Source organism: Stegostoma tigrinum, chromosome 20 (assembly GCF_030684315.1).
Source record: "Stegostoma tigrinum isolate sSteTig4 chromosome 20, sSteTig4.hap1, whole genome shotgun sequence".
Classification (NCBI taxonomy): domain Eukaryota; kingdom Metazoa; phylum Chordata; class Chondrichthyes; order Orectolobiformes; family Stegostomatidae; genus Stegostoma; species Stegostoma tigrinum.
In genome coordinates, this window is record NC_081373.1 from 4,456,977 (window position 1) to 4,481,758 (window position 24,782).

The 24,782-nt window shown below is 41.9% G+C and overlaps 1 protein-coding gene across 2 annotated transcripts in view; it reads right to left on the reverse strand.

Annotated features, from left to right (window-relative positions):
• Positions 1-24,782, reverse strand: part of LOC125462076 (VPS10 domain-containing receptor SorCS1-like) — a 1,248,383-nt gene that overhangs the window by 335,049 nt on the left and 888,552 nt on the right. For both annotated transcript variants that reach the window (XM_059652946.1, XM_048551586.2), the window contains exon 5: positions 21,773-21,846. In XM_059652946.1, coding sequence (XP_059508929.1) covers positions 21,773-21,846 — 74 coding nt within the window. The remainder of the gene's footprint in view (positions 1-21,772; positions 21,847-24,782) is intronic.

Below are 24,782 nucleotides of genomic sequence, written 5' to 3' on the forward strand. Positions count from 1 at the left end.
GTTTTAAATGCGCTACCCCTTGTGTTAAACAATAATTCCCAGTTCTAGATTCTCCCACAAGGATAGACATTCTCTCCACATCCACTCAGTCAAGACCCTCAGGATCTTGACAGTTTCAATTAAGTCACTGTAACTTTTCTAAACTCCAGAGGGTACAGGCTCAGCATTTCTAGCTTTTCCTCATGAGGCAATTCTCCTATTACATGAATTAGTCTATTAAATCTTCTCTGGACTGCTTCCAATGAATTAACATCCTTCTGTAAATATGGTACTGTACACAGTACTCCAAAAGTATGACTTTTGGAGTATAACTTAAGAATAATATTCCTATCCTTGCATTCACTCCTCATAATAAAGCATACATTCTATTGGATTTCCTGATTAATCTCTGTATCTGGCTTCAGTCTTCCCAATATTTGGTTGAACAAAATATATTTTCATTTGCTATGAAATGTCGAACAAGCAGTGTAGCAAATGGGAGGCAGCTGGGGTCTGATGAGATAGAGCTTAGTGTCATCAGAACCCACATGAGGCCAGATGCTATGCTTTCAGATGAAATTGTTGAGGGACAGGGTGCTGGTAAGAAATAGAGGAGACCAGCCATTGCTTCATATGGTGTTTTGGAGGTAACAAAGCAAGAGCAGGCAGAGAAGCCAGTGTTGGTCATTCTCTGGCTCTGGCTAGAAAGAAAAGAATGGACTCAAGCTAAAAAATTTCTATCCAGTTGGACAAAGAAGGAGAGGCATTGCAAGAGGATGGGATTGTCAACTGTGTCCAAATATGCACAATATGAGACAATTTTTCACAAAGATGGAGAGTGATGTAGTTGGTTCTGAGACTTGGGTCCTGAATCTAAATAAAGGAAATCACAATGGTATAAGGCATGAACTATCTATGATAAAGGACATGGATTAAGGAATATAGGAATAAAAAAGGGAAACTAGAGTATGAGAGTAAGCTTGTGGGGAACATACAAACTGATTGTAAAAACTTCAGTAGGTAAGGGAGGAGAAAGTGAAAGCATCTGGAGATCTCTTAAGTCAAAAAGAAGGGAAGTTCTAATGAAGAAAAAAGAGATGGCAGGCCTGAACATGTTAAAGGACAAGGAAGAAGAGGTCCTAAAACTGTTGAACACAATATTGAGTCCAGAAGGATGTAGGGTCTCCAAGTAGAAAACGTTTTTCTTGCAGCTTGAGCTGAGCTTTGCTGGAGCTCTGCAGTGAGCCCGAGACAGAGATATTGGCCAGGCAATGCAGTGGAGTGCTGAAGTGAGTATAGGTATTCTGCAAAGCCATTGTGCAGTCTACTTTTTGTCTCCCAATATAGACAAAACCACTTTAGAAGCAGTGAATGCAGTACACGCTTTTTATTGTTTTAGTTTCAGATTTCCAGCATCTACAGTTCTTTGTTAGAGTTAAAAAAAACTGCAGATGCTGGAAGGTAGACAAACAGGAGGCTTGAAGAGCACAGCAGGCCAGGCAGCATCTGGAGGAAAGGAGCAGTCAACATTTTGGGTATTACCCTTCTTCAGGAGAGCAAAGCCCAAAACTTTGACTGCTCTTTTCCTCCAGATACTGCTTGGCCTGCTGTGTTCATCCAGCTTTCCGTTTATCCACAGTTCTTGTTTTATTCTGTTAAGTAACTCTGCAAATCTGTTCTCTAGACACTGTAAGGATTATGCCTGCATGATGGAGCACTGCACAGCTATACGTTTCTGACATGGTACACTTTCTGAATGGAATATCTAAATTTCCATGCATAGAAATGTTTCATACTGACTTCCAAATAGATTACTGGGTTCCCAAATGGTGCAGGGATCTAAAGGCCCCTTTGAAAAATCACATTCTTTTTAAAACATGCATTCTTAGGCAAGGAATCGCCATAGTGTTAATTTCTTTAAGAAAATGGTTAAAAATAGAAATTACACAAAGTAAGAGTTTCAGGGAAGTAGAGATGATGCATCTTTCTGTTACTACACCATCACCACCTTCACTGGCAGATCCAAATCAGCTGTAGTTCATTCCTGATGGTAAGTGCCTGCCCAGTGCTGAATCAGAGTAAAAGAGAATTCCTGCTTCAGCTCCTGTTACAGTGATAGAGATCTACAGAACATACAAATGGCCACCCATGGCAACCCATTCTGTTAAAACAATTCCAACTTTAACCACAGTGACAGGAGCAAGACTGAGCCAGGGAGCTTGGAAATCAATCAGCATTTCTCTTCAGACTGGGATCAACTAATTCTGAATGTGTGTGTATGTGAATGCTGGTGAGGAACTGCACTGGATTCAGCCATCTATCTCATATTTGACTACCAATTGAATATTCCACCAGTAAAAGGACAAATGCAACACTGAAATATTCATTTTTCCAAGCTTTAGCTTCAGGGTAACATGACCTGCTTAACTGTTGAACAGTCATGTAGGAAGAACAATTTATCCTAATAATATTCACAATAGATTTATTCAATATTACAACAGACAATTGGTGGAGACAGCTCGAGTGATCTTCCTTTGCATATCCATATTTTCTTTTACTACTTCATCATCAGAACTTAATATTAAAGGAGGATTTAATTAAGGGATTGGCCCATGGTTTGAAATGTCAGTGGTTTTCAAATAGTAGTTCACATACACTTGGAGTGAATAATCACCTTGCTTTTAAATTTCTTTTATTGACAGCTTTCAGAATGAAAAGTAAAACTTAGCCTCTGGGGCTTAGATTTGCAAACCATCAGCACTTCACTGTATATCTCGTATCATAAATCTTACACATGCAAGATAAGCCCCAGGAGGCACTTTCCAGTGTTCCTGGTTATGGCTTTGACAGTTCTTGCAGAATTACTTGACTACTGCTTTTAGCAAGTAGTGGGGAAAGTGTAATAAAATGACTTTGTTTGACAGCTTAAAGAAATCAAGGAAGGAAACCTAGCTTTCCCTTCAGTGTTCATCTCTGCAGAGAAATAACACACTCCAACGCAACTAACTCTGATGTGATGAGTCACAAAGAAAAATCTGACAAATTTGTTTCTTGAAGCTGCTGCTGGCCATTTCAATTGATTTTTGCAGACTTGGACACACCAAAGGAAGTGTGCCAGTTTACACTCAAGCGTTCTACTCACTTGGCAATCTCCCCTTTCCGCAGCAAACTGGATCCTGGCACTCTGAACTCAACCCACCTGGCACCCTACTTACCTGGCACCCTACCTCTCCTAACCAATGGTAACCCCTCCTTCCCAGCACCCTAACTTACCATGGTGCTGATGTTTTGACAGCAGCTGTCAGATTGAATGAGCCAACCTTCACATTGAAGAATAGAGCAGCTGGCTGTTGTGAAAGGGTACCATAAAACAAAGAACTATGGACACTGGAGATCTGAAATAAAAACATGAATTGCTGGAGAAACTTGACAGGTCTGGCAGCATCTGTTGGAAGAAAGCAGAGTTATCTGTTCTGATGAACAGCCAGTGGGCTCGAAACGTTAACTCTGCTTTATTCCCTCAGATGCTGCCAGATCTGCTGAGTTTCGCCAGGAGTTCCTGCTTTTGTTGCAAACAGGGGTGTGGTTTGCCTTTCTCTGATAGCTCTGTGTAACAAAGGAGCTGTCAGAACAGTAGCAAAAGCAGAAATTGCTGGAAAAGCTCAGCAGGTCTGGCCACATCTGTGGAGAAGAGTCAGAGTTAACGTTTCAGGTCCAGTGACCCTTTTTCAGGACGCTATCAGAACAGAAGTATGGCTTTGCATCCCTGCAAGAGATTGGGACTCTGTGAAAAGTCTGGCTCATTCTTTTGGAGATGTATATTTTATTTATACACTTGTTTTTTTCTGAAATGGGGAAAATTAATGCCATTTGAGACAGCACCTTGAACACAATGGAGCACTCTGTCGATACTACACCTGAGTAAAAGCCTTGCCTTTTGGAGTTTAATACTGAAGAGTAACTTGAACCCAGTCTGTTAACTGAGATATAAAAATACCATTGAAAGCACAGGCTTTGAGGAATGTCTTAAAGGATGTTTGGGGAGGAGATCTTGAAACTGAGAGCCTCTGCAACTAAGGGCTTTGTGATAGTTTGCAAAATATCACCAAGTTTCAAGGGGCAGAATCTGTCAGTCCATTTGTAAGGCTGGGGGTATTACAGAGTCAGGGAGAGTCTAGATTGTGGAGGAATTAGAAAACAAGGATGTGTATTTTAAAATCGTGTTGTTTTGTCATATGAAGCTCAATGCCGGTAGATGTGATGCTGCGGTGTGGCGAAACAGGACTAAAAACAATTCAAGTGGCACGGATCCTAAAACACGTTTTTGGAGGTCTGGAGTTTCTGGTGTCTGGGATAGAACATTGAAGGCAAGACACAACGATTAATCTACAAAGAACATTCCTTAGAATAAAAATCACTGAGGACTAAATGGAGCATTGCCTGCGTGGAGTTAATGTAGAACAGAGAGGCCTATTAGTTTGTGCACACAATTCTTTGAAGTTTGCCTCATAGGTAGACAGCGGGGTTAAGAAGGCATTTAGCACGCTTGCCTTCATCGCTCAGACCTTTGAGAATAGAAGTTTGGATGTCATGTTGAAGTTGCAAGTGAAGTAGATGAGACCTCTTCTGGAGTACTCTGTAAGGTTCTGGTTACCCTCAGTAGGAACGATATTATTAACTGGAGAGGGTTCAGAAAGGTTTACCAGGATGTTGCTAGGAATAGAGGGTTTGAGTTGTAAGAAGAAGTTGTGTAGACTGGGGCTTTTTTTGCTGAAGTGTAGGAGTTTGAAAGGTGGCATTATAGAGGTTTATAAAATCATAAGGGATATAGATAAGGTGAACGGCCGGTATCCTTTTCCTAGGGTTGGGGATTTCAAGACTGGGGGCATATTTTAAGGTGAGAGGTGAGAGATTTAAAAAAGACATGAGAGGCTTTTTTTTTAACACAAAGAGTAGTTCGTGTGTGGAATGAACTTCCAGAGGAAGTGGTGGATGGAGGTACAGTTTCAACATTTAAAAACATTTGGATAAATACATGAATAGGAAATGTTTGGAGGGATATGGGCCAAGTGCAGACAATTTGAACTAGGTTAGTTTGGGATTATGGTCAGCACAGACTGGTTGGACTGAAGGGCCTGGTTCTGTGCTGTTTCACTCTATAACTGTATAATGAGTAGCGTGTAGATTTGGGGGTCAGTTTGCTCATTTAGTTGGGCAGTTGGTTTGCAGTGCAGAGTTATACTAACAGCATGGGTTCAATTCCCATTACCATGAAAGATTGTCCTTCTAACCATTCCTGTCACCTGAGGTTTGCTGATCCACAGGTAAACTGCCATCAGTTATCTTCCTTTCTGTATAAGAAAAAAACAGCGCTATAATTCTCTGGGACTTTGGTGAATTCGGTGCAGGTAGCAGAATGGTGCCTGCTAGGTAGGTAGACTGGAAACCATTATGTTTTACTAGTGTTGGAAACTATGGGGTAATGATAGAATTACTTGTAATTATAATGTGTTGGGATGGAATGGATGGAACAGCTTGTATTCAGTGGCTAACATAGATTGGCACCAAATTAAAATGCACTGACAGCCAGTATAGACAGGATGGATAGAATGCTCTCTGTCTGCATCATAATATCTCTATGATTTAGAACAATTCTGGCCTGGGACACAAATATAAGATGAAAAGTAAAAGATTTAGGACAGGGAAGAGAAGCAAACTCCTTTACCGAGATGGCTCAGCGACTATGAAATGTCAACATTTAAGAAAAGGTTAGGTAGACAGGATAAAAAAAAATCAGAAATACTACAGATGCTGCATGTCTAGAATATGAACAAAAAGAGGATACTCAGCAGGTCTGGAAGCATAGGTGGAGGCAAAAACAGAGTTAACGTTTCACATCAGTGGCTTTTCTTAGGCACTCCACGGTCCATTAGCTGCAAACAATGAGTCTGGCCAAAACATGTTGTTGCTGGAATTCCAACCTAAGCGTGCAGAACTTTTCTCTCTTGATTCCCATCTCATCGATTACTCAATCTACAGGTCAGAAGTCACAGGCACCAGGTTATACTCCAACAGGCTTATTTGAAATCACAAGCTTTGGTAGCACTGCTCTTTCATCAGGTGAAGTGAGGAGAAGACACACTGGCACAGAGTTTATAATCAGGGAGATCTTGAGATCGCACAAATGGTGTGAGTGGAGTGTCAACAGGACAAATAATAAGTCTCTGCAGATAGGATCAAGAGTGTCAGAAGATATGAGTAAAGTGCTAACAGCGGAATAACAAGTGAAGGGATGAGCTACAATTCACTTAATTACGCAAGAGATAATTGCAAAAAATTAAAAAGAAGGTGTTGCTGGAGACAAACCAAATGGTTGGAATAGCATGATAGATATAAGAGTTGCATACTGAGGGTCTAACCAAACTAACAAATAATTCTAAACTGTACAAACTAGTTAAGGTAAAGAGCTCATAACAAGTTATCAAGCTGATGGTGTGAAAACAGGACAGTAAGGAAGATTTTACAGATACAACCAATGCATGGTATATTGGCAAGACCATGCAGTTGCCACCGCAACGGATGAATGGGCACTGCACAACAATTGCCAGACAGGGATGTTCCCTCCCAGCAGTCAGGGACATTCAGCCTCCGATCTTCATGTAAGTGCCCTCCAAGGCAGACTTAGAAATACACAATAACGCAGAATCGCTGAGCAGAGGCAGGCAGCCAAGTTCCATACCCATGAAGACGTCCTCAACTGCATGAGATATAACTTCCACCGTACTGCTCTGTATCTGTAAAATCTTCCTTACTGACCTGTTTTGACACCATCACCTTGATAACTTGTTATGATCTCTCCACCTTAATTAGTTTGTACAGTTTTGGATTATTTATTACTTTAGTTAGACTCACAGCATGCAACCCTTATATCTATCACGTTATTCCAGCCATTTGGTTTGGCTCCAGCAACACCTTATTTTGAATTTTTTGTAATTATCTTCTGCTTCATTTAATTGGTTTTAGCTCATCCCATCACTTGTTATTGAGCTGTTGACACTTTACTCACACCATCTGACACACTTGATCACCTGCAGGGACTTATTATTCAGCTTGTAGACACTCCACTCTCACCATTTATCTGATCTTTTGATCTCTCTGATTATAAATTCTGTGCCTGTGCGTGTTCTCCTCACTTCAACTGACACAAGGACAATGCTACAAAAGCTTGCGATTTTAAATAATCTTTAATCTTTGAGACTCATTGCCATAGAAGACTTTGACGTTAAGTCATTAAGTGTATTTGAGACAGAGATACACACTTTCTTGATTGGTAAGGGTTACAGGGAGAAGGCAGGAGAATAGAGTTGAGAAACATATCAGCCATGATCAAATGGTGTAGCAGGCTCGATGGGCTGAAGATATTATAAAATCCTGAGAGTACAGAAAAGTTAGCATTCAGTTGATTGGGGGTGTAGTGACCCAGGCACATCCCATCTCTGCAATCTCACATTTCCTATGGCTGATGCACTCAACCTGTACCTCTTTAAACTGTGGGAGGAAACCGGAGCACACAGAGGAAACCCAAGAAGACACAGACTCCACGCAGACAGCTACCTGAGGCTGGAATTGAATCCACGTCTCTGGTGCTGTGAGGCAACTGTGCTGACTACTGAGCCACTGTGTTTCTCTCAAATTCTGCTCCTACATCTTATGGTCTTATGAATGTTGCTAATTGTATACCTAAGACCAATAGTCCATTAATGTGCTAAGTCTAATGGTCTGTGAAAGTGTTTAAAAACAGTGACGAATTTTGATAATCAGAAAGTACACACTTGTGAACGTGTAAGGATTTGATTAGATAACATAGCTGTGTGCACAGATTTGAATATGATTGAATAATGTAGTTAAGTATGCTCACTTAAATTTAATCCACTGAAAGAAATCTTGCAATGCAGAAAATAATGATCATTATTGGATAGAAATATGAGTGTGTAAATGTGTAACAAAAATGGAAATTGCTGAAGAAACTCAACAGGTCAAGCAGCAGTTGTGAAGAGACAAAGCAGAGTTAATGTTTCATGTCCAGTGATGCTTATTTCAGAAGCCAAATAGGGTTTATTCTGAAGCAGGGTCTTTGGACTTGGAACATTAACTCTATTATTCCCTCCACTGATGCTGCCAGAGTTCCTCCAGCAATTTCTGTTATTGTTTCAGATTTCCAAAATCCACAATTCTTTGTTTCATTTTATTGTGTAAATGTATAAGTTTGTTTATTGGAAATGTGTTATCTGTAAAAATAGTACATGACCTTTGTTTTGTTGAAAATCATGGATTCCTACGCCATCTTTATAAGATTCAGACGAATAAATGCTGAGACAAAGAAACCACCGTTTCATTTGGTCGTTCAGGGATTAAAGGGTTAAAAAAATTCTCTTTCAGCTTGCTGCCATCGAAATCATATACTCCCTTTAATAGTTTAATCAGTTCTATTCACAATCTTAATTTTACTGTAAAAAGCCTGAAAAAACAAGCTCAGATTTCTGCAGCAATTAAAGGCCTTTTGTAATCAACTAATCAAATTTGAATATCTGTAGAATGAAGAGACTCAGGAGAAAGAAATTTGCATCGTCGAGGTGCATTTCACAATGTTCCAAAACACTTTACTGCAAATAAAGTATATTCGAAATGTAGTCACTTTTGTTATGTCAGATCATTTATGTACAGCGGGATCCCTCAACAGCAATGTGATACGACTTTAGTTTGACTGTGGAATAAATACTGGTCAGGACACCAGTAATAACTCCACTGCTCCTTTTCAAAATTCAGCCTGAGGATCTATTGTGTTTAAATGAGAGAGAAGCCGGTGTCTCTGAATGATACCTCATTCAAAAGACATTCTCTGTAATAATAGTTATCCCTCATTACTGCACTTGAGTGTCAGCTGATTCAAACTAAAATCGTTTAACATTGTCCACTTTATAATCAAACAGCTCAGAGATGTTAATTTAAACATAAGTCATTCAAGGCTATGAGCCTAGTGCTGGAAAATGGGATTAGACTCATCAGGTGGTTGCTTATTATTGTTGCAGACATGATGAGTTGAAGGGCCTTTTTCTGTGCTGGAGATCTTTATGACTCTAAGTGGGAAGTGGAGCCAGGCCTCTTAGACCAAAGATAGAGATGCTACCACTGCCCCACAAGAATCCTATTTGAGATAACAAAGTGTGAAGCTGGATGAACCCAGAAGGCCAAGCAGGATCTCAGGAGCTAAGATGCTGCTTGGCCTGCTGTGTTCATCCAGCTTCACACTTTGTTATCTTGGATTTTCCAGCATCTGTAGTTCCCATTATCTCTGATCAAGAATCCCATTTGTCCCTTTTCTGTTATTATTATGCAGTGAGTATCCTGAAAGATTTATCTGACATCACAAGATAAGCTGCACTCATAGTGAGTGATATTTCTAATTGATCTGTTCAGAGAGGTTATCACACACCTCTGGAGTAGATCAGATCTGAACTTGGGCCTCCTGGTTCAGAGGTAAGGAAACCATCGCTGTGCCAGGCAAGCCCCATACAAATTAATCACGATTTCCAACTAACCTGTTTGGAGGCATGATGACATGCTTCAGGATCAGAAGTAGAGCAGAGGAGCAGAGGTACATGCATCACTATTGTCCCACAAGAATCCTTATTGTCACTGTGGTTGTCAAATCAGAGACTGGTCCTGATTTTTAAATGATATCTGAGTCAGATTAGCATCCAAATGAATAAAGTTGCAGTTTCCAAAGGGTTAACTTTTCATACTTTTATATTTGCTTCACAAACACTGTCAATTTTCTTTTATCTCTTATCTTCCATGCTAAATGTCAGCTCTATTTGACTTTCCCTTTCTCATTCTCTTCCTTTTTTCTCCTTAATAAGTCTGAAGAAAAGTGATTAAAACCTCAATTTTCTTAGAGCTCCTTTAAGTAAACTGATAATGAGTTTTTAATTAAACATTTTAAAATTATAAAGAGTCATTGCTCCATGGAATATGTATAAAAGGTCATTAATTGATAGTTTTTTTTCTTTTCTGCTGTTATTTAATTAGCTTGCATCTCTGAGGAAGATGAAGTCTCAAGCCATAACACTGAAAAGTAAATGAATGTTATTCCATTCCATGGGAATAGCAATTCCTGGATTGGATGGAGTATGAGAAGGATATTTGCAACAGGAACAGAAATGGCAGCAGGTAGCATCTGTAGAGGACATAGAGAAAGCAGCGTTAACATTTCAGAACCAGTGACCCTTCTGCAGAGCAAGGCTCGTTACTGGACCCAAATGATACCTCCATTTACTCACAGATGCTGCAAGACCTGCTGATTTTCTGCACAAGATAACAAAGTGTGAAGCTGGATGAACACAGCCAGCTGTGTTCATCCAGCTCCACACTTTGTTATCTTGGATTCTCCAGCATCTGCAGTTCCCATTATCTCTGATCACAATTTTCTGCATAATTTCTGTTTCTGGTTCAGATTTCCAACACCTGTAGTTATTTGTTTCAGTAAAGACGTTTGCAGACCCTTTAAAAAGGATCGAAAGTGACAGAGTGGTCATGTGGTAATCCAAAACCCCAGGTTAATGTTCCAAGAACATGGCTTGAATTCCACTAGGGCTCTGCTGAAATTTGAGCTCAGGAAGATCTGAAATTAAAATTTAGTCTAATGACAACTACACAAAACCCAACTGGTTCATTAATGTACTTTCGGAAAGGAAATCTGGCCTACACGTGACTCCACACCCAAAATGGGCAGAAAACCACTTGATTCAAGGGTAGTTAGAGGTGAGCAACAAATGTTTGCTGTGGCATTAATATCCACATTCTACATTAGAATTTAGATCAGATTGAGTTACATGGAGCTTAAAAGCATTTGAAAAATTGTTACACAAGAAATTGAATCGAGACATTATGGTTCATGACATAAAATAGTCAACATTTATGAGAAAAAGTTGAAAAGCTGTCACCTGGAACAAAGTCCTGGAATTCCCTGTCCAATGGCATTGTGGGTCAACCTACAACACATGGACTACAGTGGTTCAAGAAGGCAGCTCACCACCACTTTCTCAAGGGGCTAAGTGGGATGGGCAGTTAGTTCTTGCCCAGCCAACGATGTTCATGTCCCAAAGTGAAATAAGAAAAAGAATTAACACAGCAGACTGCTTATGTAGCTGTGGCAGGGTTTAAAGGATGATGGGTAATGGGTTGCCCAGGATCAATAATGGAGCCACCTTTGTTATAAGTGCAAATAAAAATAATTCAAGCACAAACGTAACAGGATCAATATCAATTTTTGTCAATGAGAGTAAACAGAAAAGTGTAGCAAATCTTTAAAAAGGAATACAATGCAATACTTAAAAAGGCTGGGAGAATGGGTGTGTTAAGTGGCATTATATACAGCAACATATTTTGGGACAAGAATTAAGACATTCTGAGCCCAAACCTAATAATTAAACCTAGCCATCACAAATAAACAAGGATAATTATCTGAAGAGAGGTGGGTTTGTGGGGAAAGCAGCAAAAATGGGAAAAATCAGATCATTGGTGGAATTTTGACATAGCCAAGGCAACAAGAGCTGAAAGACTTCCAACAGTTTGGTTTTTAAATAATAGTGGCCTGGAGAGCATTCCGTGTGAGGAAAGCCACAGATTTGTCGCTTTATATGACAATGCTGTTGAAGTGAAAGCCTGCTCTACTTGTGGAACAAAAATGGGGATCAAGGAAAATAGTGAAGCATTAGAGACAGACATGAGATATTGACTGTACACATTTATCACCAGGCTACCAGCTGTAAGTGCTCTAAATTACTACTGACTATAAGTTGCATGGTGCCCATTGTGATTGTTCAAAGTTACTTGCAACTAGCTAAGAAAAAGGATTTGAACTATGTAATCTTGTTTGATAAATGGGGCCACAAGTCATGTTGAACAGTGTGAAATTTCCATCAACAAGACAGAAGAATGTACCCCATGGTATGACATTGATCTGCCTATTTCACTCTCAACTAACACCAATCTCAACATTTCAGTTTTAAGATTTCATTCTTGTCTTTAAATTCTTCCATAACCCTCCATCTCTCAACCTCTATGACCTCCATCAACCCTTGGAAATTCATCTGCTCTTCCCATTCCATCCTCTCGCCAAATTGAGATTTAAACAAATAAAAAATTACAGTGGATGCTGGAGATCTGAAATAAAAACACAAATTGCTAGAGAAACTGGGCAGCATCAGTGGAGAGAGAAACAGAGTTAACATCTCAAATCCATGTGGCTCCTCTTCAGAACTGCAGAGTTTTTGTCTCTCTGTAGCTGGTGCCAGACCTGCTGAGTTTCTCCAGCATTTTCTACTCTCATTCCTTTCTTTAAACATTCCACTGAATTGGCAGCCATGTCTTAAACTCTGTGTATTTATGCTCTGGAATTAAGGATATAAAAACTAGGAGCAGGAGTAGGCCATTCAGCCCCTCGAGCCTGTTTCACCATTTAAAACAATCATGGCTGATCTCAACTTGGCCTCAGCTCTACTTTCCTGCCAATCCTTTGTTACTCCTTCAACCCATTACTAACTAAAAAATCTTCTATCTCCTCCTTAAATTTACTCAAAGGCTTGAAATTCTTAGAAATGAATGAGATTTTCAGAACTAACAGGCAAGATTAATATACGCATTTATAAAAATAGAGAACTTTTAATAACTTAGGCCTGAAATGAGAACAGTGAGACTACATCCACCAAAACTGCATTTCCAAGCTGTGCACAGCTTTTGAACAGCCAGCTTGATCTGTAAAAACTGCAGAAAATTGTCTTTGGTTACCTTTCCTGCAGTTTAACAACAGGTAGTGTTCTGTGAATGATTCTATAAAGTCTGGTTGTTTGCTCTGTGTCAACAATACAAAAAGGTCATTGCAACAATAACATCCTCAAAATGTTTGGAGAGATTGGGTGAAAATGCTTCCATGTGCAGCTCTGATGCATGCTTAATTCTCCCATGAATTTGGATGGGCACTGAGGTGAGATTTAATGTGTCTGTGTATCTATCGATGTATTTGCATGTAAGTAGGGAAAAACAGTATCAGTTGTGAAGCTTTCCTGCCTGGTCAAATTGTATAACTCAGCGTGGAGCTGGAAGAATACAGCAGGCCAGGTAGCATCAGGGGAGCAGGAAAGCTGACGTATCCGTCTGGACCCTTCTTCAGTTAAAAAGAAGGGTCCAGACCTGAAACATCAGCTTTCCTGCTCTCCTGATGCTGCCTGGCCTGTTGTGTTCCTCCAGCTCCACAGCTTGTTATTTCGGACTCCAGCATTGGCAGTTCCTACTATCTCTAGTTAAATTGTATGCTGACCTGCAATGATACATGGAGAATGATAAATCAGGGAAATGGCAAGGTGGACTGCTGCCATCAATGAAACTGTGCCTCCGACATCCTAGGAAATGCCAAAATTAGCTTGGAGTTAACAAGACTATTTGCGTGGATTGGATATGTCACATTGGCTTAGTGCAGGGTGGAAACAAACATCTTTTAAAATGAGAAATGAGCCAATGACAGCATTTGTCACACTGCAAGCTGTACTTATAACCACACTATCAAACTGCAGCACAGTCCCAACCAGATTTAATCTTTGAAATTTGGTTTGGAAATTGGTATTTCTTCTCATTACATGGTACGTAGAATCAGTTCATCTGTCACAATTTGACATAAATTACACATCATGCGCTATTTCCTTCCAGGTATTTCATTCATCTTTAAAAGGAAACAGATTAAACAACAAGTTCAGAGTGCTTAATAGCTGGAGAGTAGGAGTCATGAAGCTCTAGGGCTTTTAAGACTGTCACATATTAACTCAGAAACCTACTGACCAAATGATGTTTGTGAAAAGGCAAAAAAAAGGGTGTAGTTATATTATCAGAGATAATGGGAACTGCAGATGCTGGAGAATTCCAAGATAGTAAAATGTGAGGCTGGATGAACACAGCAGGCCAAGCAGCATCTCAGGAGCACAAAAGCTGACGTTTCGGGCCTAGACCCTTCATCAGAGAGGTCTTCATCTCTGATGAAGGGTCTAGGCCCGAAACGTCAGCTTTTGTGCTCCTGAGATGCTGCTTGGCCTGCTGTGTTCATCCAGCCTCACATTTTATTATCTTGGTGTAGTTATATTTTCTGCTTATTTTCTTCTAGATTGTCCACTTGAAGCCGCTTGAAAGTTATTACTTTCATTTGAAGTCCAATCCAGTCTGACCTATTTGCTGAAGCAAGCTGCAATATTATTTGTGACCAAACAATTTGAAAGAAAATAGCAGATGGAAGCACCTTTAGAAATAAAGGGATAGACAGGAGAATGGAACTTGGTATCTCGATCCTGAAGATTTGAGGACTTTGAAATGCTTTTGTTTGAAACTCGTCAACCTATTCGTGATGAGCTGATGAGTTTCTTTTTTGCAGGCATTTGTGCCTGCTGAATATTAGAAACAGGTCCAATGTCAAATTGATTTGTTATTACAGATACCAAGGTCATAAATTAAGGAGTACATGACTGCCATAAATCTGCAGTACTAATTGTTAAGCATTTTAAACTATTTAACAGGTTTTCAAACTGGCATATCTGATAATTGAAGCATGACGTTTGTGAAAAATCAATGAGTTAAAGGATTAGAAAAGCAGTCAATGATGGAGTGCGAAGGAACACAGAGAAAATAAAACTCATGAAACCGCTCTGTTGGAACTTGGTGAAAGTGAACAGAAGTCTCAAGTATCAGAGATAATGGGATCTGCAGATGCTGGAGAATCCAAGATAATAAAGTGTGAAGCTGGATGAACATAGCAGGCCAAGCAGCATCTCAGGAGCACAAAAGCTGACGTTTCGGGCCTAGACCCTTCATCAGAGAGGGGGATGGGGTGAGGGTTCTGGAATAAATAGGGAGAGAGGGGGAGGCGGACCGAAGATGGAGAGAAAAGAAGATAGGTGGAGAGGAGAGGAGAGGTGGGGAAGTAGGGAGGGGATAGGTCAGTCCACGGAAGATGGACAGGTCAAGGACCTGGGATGAGGTTAGTAGGTAGGAAATGGAGGTGCGGCTTGGGGTGGGAGGAAGGGATGGGTGAGAGGAAGAACTGGTTAGGGAGGCAGAGATAGGCTGGACTGGTTTTGGGATGCAGTGGGGGGAGGGGATGAGCTGGGCTGGTTGTGTGGTGCAGTGGGGGGATGGGACGAACTGGGCTGGTTTTGGGATGTTCTTCCTCTCACCCATCCCTTCCTCCCACCCCAAGCCGCACCCCCATCTACCTACTAACCTCATCCCACCTCCTTGACCTGTCCGTCTTCCCTGGACTGACCTATCCCCTCCCTACCTCCCCACCTATACTCTCTCCACCTATCTTCTTTACTCTCCATCTTTGGTCCGCCTCCCCCCCTCTCCCTATTTATTCCAGATCCCTCTCCCCATCCCCCTCTCTGATGAAGGGTCTAGGCCCGAAACGTCAGCTTTTGTGCTCCTGAGATGCTGCTTGGCCTGCTGTGTTCATCCAGCCTCACATTTTATTATCTTGGTTTTGGGATGTAGTGGGGGAAGGGGAGATTTTGAAGCTGGTGAAGTCCACATTGATACCATTGGGCTGCAGGGTTCCCAAGCGGAATATGAGTTGCTGTTCCTGCAACCTTCGTGTGGCATTATTGTGGCACTGCAGGAGGCCCATGATGGACATGTCATCTAAAGAATGGGAGGGGGAGTTGAAATGGTTCGCGACTAGGAGGTGCAGTTGTTTATTGTGAACCGAACGGAGGTGTTCTGCAAAGCAGTCCCCAAGCCTCCACTTGGTTTCCCCAATGTAGAGGAAGCCACACCGGGTACAATGGATACAGTATACCACATTGGCAAATGTGCAGGTGAACCTCTGCTTAATATGGAAAGTCATCTTGGGGCCTGGGATGGGGGTGAGGGAGGAGGTGTGGGGGCGGGAACCCTCACCCCATCCCCTCTCTGATGAAGGGTCTAGGCCCGAAACGTCAGCTTTTGTGCTCCTGAGATGCTGCTTGGCCTGCTGTGTTCATCCAGCTTCACACTTTATTATCTAGAAGTCTCAAGAAGCAGGCACTGGTGGAGAGTGGGCAAATGCTCCAGCAGTAGATAGTGATCAGTGTGAAACAACAGACAGGGTTATTAATGGAGCCTGAGGAAAAAAGAAACACTGTCACATCAAAATAATTCAGTTATGATGATAGATATGAGAACCTGGGGTTGTTCCCCTTGCGTGTTCAAAATCACGAGGTCCAGGACAAAGTGGAAAGGAAGAAATTAAAATGATCAAGAAAGAGAAGGTTTGATAGTTGGAGCAATTAGTGAAAATAGGAAAAGTTATATGAGAAAAGAAGAAGTAGAACTTGCGCTGTGAATAGTTAGGATCTGGAACATACTGTCTGAGAGTGTGGGGGAAGCAGGTTCACTCGAAGGGGTTAGGGTCTGGAATGTACCATCTGACAGAGTGGGGGAGGCAGGTTCACTCGAGTGGTTAGGGCCTGGAATGTACTGCCTGGCAGTGTCGGGTGTGGGGCGCAGGTTCGCTTGAAGCATTTAAAAGGGAATCAGACTCTAATCTGAAAAGACCAATTTTGCTGAATTGTAATGGGAAGAATGCAACTAAGTTGAAGAGCCAGCACAGGCATGATGGGCCATATGGCTTCCTTCTATACTGAGACAATTCTCTATTTTTGCAGCAATTTGTGGATGGCAGCAGAGGGAGAATACACTGGGCTGGTCTGGCAGCACCATCCTGCCCCAAAGCTTTTTCCCGGGTCATTGATCTGGGGACAGCCGGGGGTAGAGAAAGCTCTTATAGTCTGTGTACAGCCAATCATATCATTGATTGGCAGACAGCAAAAATCTTCATTGTCTGAGTCCTTGTGTTATCACTAGCCCAGTGGTCATCTGGAGAGAGGCACGGTGATTAGCATTGCTGCAGCACAGCACCAGGGACCTGGGTTTGATTCTAACCCTTGGCTACTGTCTGTGTGGCGTTTGCCCATTCTCCCCGTGTATGGGGTTCCTCCAAGTGCTCTGGTTTCCTCCCACAATCCAAAGATGTGCAGGCTAGGTGGATTGGCCATGCTAAATTGCTAATTATGCCCAGGAATAGTAGATTGGGTGGGTTAGAGGGAGATAGGTCTGGGTGGGATGCTCTGAAGGTCAGTGTGGACATGTTGGGCTGAAAGACCTGTTTCCACACTGTAGGGATTCTATGGAAGTGTTGGAGTTAATGCTCCTTAAAGGCTTTAAGGCATCTTCTCTACATACCCACTCTCTGTGCCTCCACGATATACACCACTTCCTCCTTCCTGCCTACCTGGCACAGTTACAGGTCACCCTGCATTTGGGTGGTGTCGCAACTGTGTTTACTTCGGAGGGACATCTTTAAAGATCAAAGGGAAGGTTGCAGAACCTCTCCAGCCTGCTCACTGTAGCATGCCAAGTGATTTCTCTGGCCAGGAATTGATTCTGCCTGGTCACTACCAGGCAGGTGCTTCCGAACAGTGTGGAGTTGAGGCTTGTATTTATCCCTGACTTCACAGACTTGACTCAAAATGCAAACTCCTTCCCGAGGTATTCGAACAACTTCACACAGTGGATTCCAATGCTTTCAATGTGACAGTGAACTAAAACTAAACAGTTCCAATGACTGCATGGTCAGTTTCTCTGGTAGCAGACAACACTGTTCTGTTCACAGCAGGGTGCCTGCATCATGCTGGAGCTTGCTGGTCATTTTTCAATATCTAAAAAAGAAGGTGCAGAAAAGCAGCACTGAACAGCTAGTGTCAGTTCATACAGATTAGAAATAACAGTAGGCGTTTTTGCCCTTAGAGCCTGCTTCATCACTCAGTAAAATCACGGCTGATCTAATCGTAACCTCAACATTCCTGCCTATCCCATTGATGACCCCTCACCCATTGCATACCATAATACCGTCTGCCTCTGTTTTCGAAATATTCAATGATTCTGCTTGCAAAGCCTTTGAGTAAGAGTTGCAAAAACTCTCAACTCTCTGTGAGAGAAAAAAATGTAATTCTCCTCATTTCTGTTGTGGATGGACAACCCAATTTTTTTTAAAAAGTGACCCCTTAGTTCTAAATTCTCCCACAAGAGGAAATATTCTTACTACTCCGAAGGGGTCAAGCCTCCTGGGGAACTTATATGTTTCAAACCAGCAAACGAGACACAAGAAAATTGTGTTCACTTCATGCTGATGATCCGAGATGATAATCATGGGAATAGCTTCCTGTAGAAGGGATGCCCGGGGCGATAACATTCCAAAGAAGTTTCGAAGGATTCAATACATTAACTCTGCTTTCCCTTCAAACACTGCCAGATGTGCAGAGTTTCTCCAGCAATTTCTGCTTTTCATCATTTCAGACCTGTCATTCCAGTCCTTCATTTTCACAGCAGCCCACATGTCCTGCATTCTAATCAACTGGTCTTTAAGAGACATTCGCATGTCAGATGTGGATTTATACTCAAACAGCTACTTCCAATCCACACTCTCCAATTCTTGCCAAATTTAATGACAGTTCACCTTCCCTTAATTTAATGGGAAGTGGAGGGGGATGGGATTAGATTAGTTCACAGGCCGGTGCAACATCGAGGGCCGAAGGGCCTGTTCTGCGTTGTATTGTTCTATATGTTAACACCTTCGCCAATGTCCACTCTTGTCCTTATCCTTAAGTGACTGAAAATGTATAGAATTATGGTCATTATTCCCAAAATGCTCCCCAATGAAACTTGGACAACCCGATTGGGCTTATTTCCCAAGTCCAGGTCCAATTCCGCACCTTCCTCTTGGACTATCCGTATATTGTTTCAATAAAACCCTCCTGGACACACCTAACAAATTGCCCCCCCTCCAAACCCTTCGCACTAAGCGGGGTCCCATTCAATATGGAGGAAGTTAAAATCATCCATCGTAACAACACTGTGATTTTCGCATCTTTCCAGAATCTGAATACATATCTTGTCGTCTGTCTGCCCCCCTGTAGCTGTGAGGCCTGTAAAATAAGCCCGGCACTGTGATTGCTCCTTTCCTATTCCTGAGCTCTACCTGTAATGCCTCACTGTAAAATGCCTCCAGGGTGTGTCCTCCTTGAATACAGCTGTGATATACTCCAGAGCCATTAATGCAACTTCCCCACCTCTTTTGCTTCCTCCTTTATCTCATCTAAAACATCAACATCCCAGAAAATTGAGCTGCTAATCCTCTTCCTCTTCCAACCATATTTCTGTGATAGCAACAAAAGTATATAACTGCATTCATTAACCCAGGCTCTAAATCCATCCACCTTGCCTGTTATATTTCTTGCATCAAAGCAAATAAAGCCCAAGCCTCCAGTTCTGCTGAGCTCAGCAACCTTTCCCTAATAACTCTTACTCTTTGCTGAATTTGCCATAGTCTCAAGCTCTTCCCCAATCTCTATAATTACTGACCTGTTGCTCTGGTTCCCAACCCCATGCTACACTAATTTAAACCCTCCTGTGTGGCGCAATCAAACTTCCCTGCCAGGATATTGGTGCCCCTCCAGTTTAGGTGCAACCTTTCCTTCTTGTACAGATCCCATCTTCTCTGGAAGACATCCCAATGACCGACATATTTGTAGCCCTGCCTCCACACCAGCTCTTTAGCCACATGTTCAGCTGTACCACATCTCTGTTCCTAGCCTCAGTAGGACGTGGATAAGTGTAAAGTGGTCTATTTTGGAAGGTCTAATTAAGGGAAGGATGTACACAATGAATTGTAGGTGCTCAGGGAGTATTGAGGATCAAGATGACCTTGATGTACAAGTCTATAGTTCCCTGAAGATGCCAGCATAGGTAAACAGGGTGGTGAAGAAGGCACAGAGGATGCCTACCTTCATTAACCAGGGCAAATATTACAAGATCAAGGAAGACATGATACAACTTTATAAAACATTGGCTGGGCTACAAATGGAACACTGTTTACAGTTCTGATCACCACACTGTTGGAAGGATGAGAGCATGCAGAGGATGTTGCCGGGGATGGAAAGTGTCCATTATGAGGAGAGACTGGATAAGCCGGGTTTGCTTTCCCCAAGGAGACTGAGAGGGGCTCTGATTGAGGTATACAAATTTATATGAGGCACAGACCAGGTAGACCTTGAGAATATGTTCCTATAGCAGATTTTCAAAGTCTAGGGGGCATTAGTTTAAAGTGAGAAGTAAATGGTTTAGAGGACACCTAAGGAAAATTTCTTTCACCCAGAGGATGGTAGAAATGTGGAAGGTGCTGATTGAGAGAGTGGTGGAGGTAGATGTTCTCACAACGTTGAAAAGCATCTAGACAAGCACTTACAAAACCAGGGTATAGTGTTTTCTGTACCAACATTTGCCTGTGTGATGGTGTGAATATTTCGATTTAGAAACACAGCAGCATGCATTTGTGAGAACTTACTTATCACCCTGTCAACTAGCTCCAGATTACCCAACCAGTCCCATCATCTATAACTCAACCAACAACCACTCTACACATCCATCCCTCGAACGGGTGGCCATCCTACTTTCTGACCCACATCTCACACTCTCCACCCACTTACCTATCTCAAACTCATTCATCGGCATATAAACAGTTCTTTAAAAAAACACTAATGTTTCAGTGTGTATTATGAGTAAATTTACGAGTTTGTGCTGTAAAGAAGGGCATGGTTTGCTTCCATTGTTTATCCTTTGTTGTGAGGAAGGACTCCAATTTCAGGTACCTTCAACGTTTCCAAGAAGACCAGGATTGAAAAAAACACAGAAAGATGAAACATAGGAGCAGGAATAGTTGTTTCAGTCCATTCAGTCTGCTCTGCCATTCAATATGCTTTTGGTTGATCCTCTACCTCAAACTCATGCCCCCCACACTCTCCCCACACTCTCCCCTTGTTGCTTTTAGTGTCTACAAATGTATTCTTTTCTTAAATGCATTTAGTGGCTCGGTCAGCAGAGCCTTACATGGTGGAAAAGTCCACAGGCCCATCACCTTATGAGTAGAGATATCACTTCATCTTAGTCCTAAACGGCCTACCGCACTTCCTGAGGTCATGGCCTTGTTCTGGAGCTCCGAGCCAGAGGAAATGTCATTCCCGCACCAGCCTATCCAACTTTGTCAGAATTATATATATTTCAATGAGATCCCCTCTCATTTTTCTAAACTCAAAAGAATTCAGGCCCAATGGATCCAATCTGTCCTCATACAACAGCTCTGCCATTCCAGGGAGTCCCAGTCAGCATTGTACAGTTTCGGGGGGTTCTTGTGTAAATAAGTCATAACTCAGCTGCAATCCAGTTGTGCCTGCTGTTCCTGGAGGATTTAGTCACTCGGAAGAAAACTTCCTTATGTGGAGTGGAAACAAAATATTCACCAAACAGCAGTGTGTCATGGTCAACTACTTAATTATTCTGTGGCTACAAAACACACTCAAGTTTGGTAATGTTCTCTCATGCTATTTAATGTGTTATTTCTTATAAAGCCCTGCCAAGCAATACATGGTATAAGTGCTTGATAGAGAAACTTTCTGAAGCGATGAGAGTTGAATAGGTAAATGAAATTAGACTCAGCGACTTTAGTTGAATGGATGTTTCCTGCATTGTAACAAATATGAGGTTTTCTGTATGTCTGTGTCATGCCAAATATGTGTCCAACTCATTAATATTGATTGACAAAGATTCACTTTTATGATACATTGTGAGATGTCAAACCTGCACAGACTCAATGAGCTCTTACCAGTAGAATCGGTTTGGAGTAATGCGTTCATGGATCAGCTGCCACCTCCTTCCAAAGTCACTAGAGCTGTATAGCTGTAAAACAAGAAAGGATAAAAACTGAAGGGCTCAGTACAAGTTCAGAGATGCACCTGTGACCCAGCTGTTCTATTGTCTTTGCCTTTTTGGAATTATTTTGCTTCCCGGAGAAAAAAAAGTTATCAATAAATTATAAAATTACAACAGAATTTTAATCAATGCAGTAACAGGGCTTGATCTGACACATTGTTCATCACCTTATGGAGCTGGAAGGATAAGGTTGATAACATATGGCTTGATGTAGTAGTCTCAGCACATTATTAACAGGTTTTACATTGTGAGCTCCCTATCCTCATTTCATGATTGATTGTTAATGATTTCTCTTGGGATTGCCAAGAACAGGAGAGATCCTAATCCATTGAATGATTATTTTTTCGTTCATTCCTTTGCGACTTGTACCTGGAGTATTGCTTGAAGTGGCTAACCTTTCTGTTCCTGCGCCACTCCTCTGAAACTCCACAATGATTGATTAAAATTCTTTTGTCATCTACATACTACCCATTGGCAGGAATAGTCTGCTACTGTAAATGGTTGGGGGGCGGGGCGGTGTTGGGAAACCGAGTTGAGGGATAAAGAGGTGCGGAGTGGAGAATGCACAGTAAAACAAGGATAGAAACAAAAGGCAGAAAAAATAAGAATGAAAATGGAGGCAGAAGGAACAAGGATGACCAGCAAATGGGGCCATAGTACAAAATAAAGTTAAGATGTCCTGAACCTGAGATAATAATGTGTGAAGCTGGATGCACACAGCAGGCCAAGCAGCATCTCAGGACCACAAAAGCTGATGTTTCGATGATGGAGGGTCTAGGCCCGAAATGTCAGCTTTTGTGCTCCTGAGATGCTGCTTGGCCTGCTGTGTTCATCCAGCTTCACACTTTATTATCTTGGATTCTCCAGCATCTGCAGCTCCCATTATCTCTTGTCCTGAACCTGAGCTGGTTAATACAGATGTCTGGATTCATGCTCTCTGTTGCAAAGAACAGCATCAATTCTCCTGACTATGCTGTCCCCACCTACCATTACATTTCAAATAAAAACCAAAAGAACTGCGGATACTGTAAATCAGGAATGTTTTGGGTCTGGCGACTCTTCTTCAGAACCAGTTCTGAGGAAGGGTCACCGACCCAAAATGTTAACTCTGTTTTCTCCTCCACAGATGCTGCCAGACCTGCTGAGCTTTTCCAGCAATTTTGTTTCTGTACCATTACATTCTTCTGTTCTACCCCGATTAGATGGTTTCCTGAACATACTGCCACTGTCATTTAGTCATCCACCCCACATCCCTGACTCCCATCTGAACAAGCTGAGAGAACTCCAAATCTATTGGAAAATTGCAGAGGCTGACCTGAGGTAGAAAAGGTGCTTAAAGGAGATTGACAAAGTACACATAGAATAGATGTTTCCTCCTGTGGGCCAATCTAGAACAAGAGGTCATAGTTTTAGGATAATTGGTAGCAGATTTAAAATAGACACGAGGAGAAATTGCTTCTGTCAAAGAGCCATGAACCTATGAAATTCACTGCCCCAGAGGACTGCAGATGCAGGGACATTGAGTAAATTTCAGGAAGAGATACATTGGTTTTTAATTAGTGATGGGGTGAAGGGTTATGGATAGTGTGCAGGGAAGAGGAGTTGAGGCTGAGATGACATCAGCCATGACCGTATCAAATGGCAGAGCAGGCTTGTGGGGCTGAATGGCCTCTTCCTGCTCCTAGCTTTCATGCTGTTAGGTCAGACACTTAAACTGTAGCTTGTCGTTGAATAGATTTACCTGCATATCAATTAAGATGTTTACATTGACCCAATACCATTTTTCCTTAGCCTAGCAAGGCAGTGAATGGTATTTTGGTGCTTCATCATGACATTGAGCAGAATCATATAGACCATGGACCAAATCTTGGACTGCATTCAAATAGTTCCATGTCTTTTGTACACCTCTGTTCTGAAGTTTCAGAGAAGCAATAACTCGGGCGGCACGGTGGCTCAGTGGTTAGCACAGCAGCCTCACAGTGCCATGGGCCCGGGTTCCATTCCAACCTCGGGTGAATGTCTGTGCAGAGTTTTCACATTCCCCCATGTCTGAGTGGGTTTCCTCCCACAGTCCAAAGATGTGCAGGCTAGGTGGATTGGCCATGCTAAATTGCCCGTAATGTTCGGGGGTGTGGGTTATAGGGGGATGGGTCTGGGTGGGATGCGCCGGGAGCGGTGTGGACTTGTTGGGCTGAAGGGCCTGTTTCCACACTGTAGGGAATCTAATTGAATCTAATCTTTAAAAAAAACTCATAATCTATCCTCCACTAAAATGTTACAAACAAGCCTACGCCTTGCAATTGCAGTTATTTGACACAGGAAAATCCCTGTATAATTAATCCAAACCACCAAGTTCATTCCAGAAAGCAGTACAACTTACATGAATTGCATTAAAGATGGATGACACTGTAATAAGTCATTGTAAATAGGACTGATTGGCAATGTAGAGCCTTATCATGGAATCACAGAATCATAGAGATGCAGAAGGAGGCTATTCAGGCCTTCATTCTTGAACAGGCTATATGACCTTCTACCTATATCTTCCCCTATTTCCATCCAAGTAATCATCCAATCACTTCTTGAACACAGCCCATCCATCACAGAAGCCAGCCTTCCATCTGTTGACTCCATTACACTTCCTGCTGCCTCAGGAAAGCAACCAACATAATCAAAGACACCTCCCGGTGATAATGGGAACTGCAGATGCTGGAGAATCCAAGATAATAAAATGTGAGGCTGGATGAACACAGCAGGCCCAGCAGCATCTCAGGAGCACCTGAGATGCTGCTGGGCCTGCTGTGTTCGTCCAGCCAAAGACTCTTCTCACCCCAGTTATACTCTCTTTCATCCTCTTCCATCAAGCAGATGATATGAAAGTTTAAATACACGTACCAACAGATTCA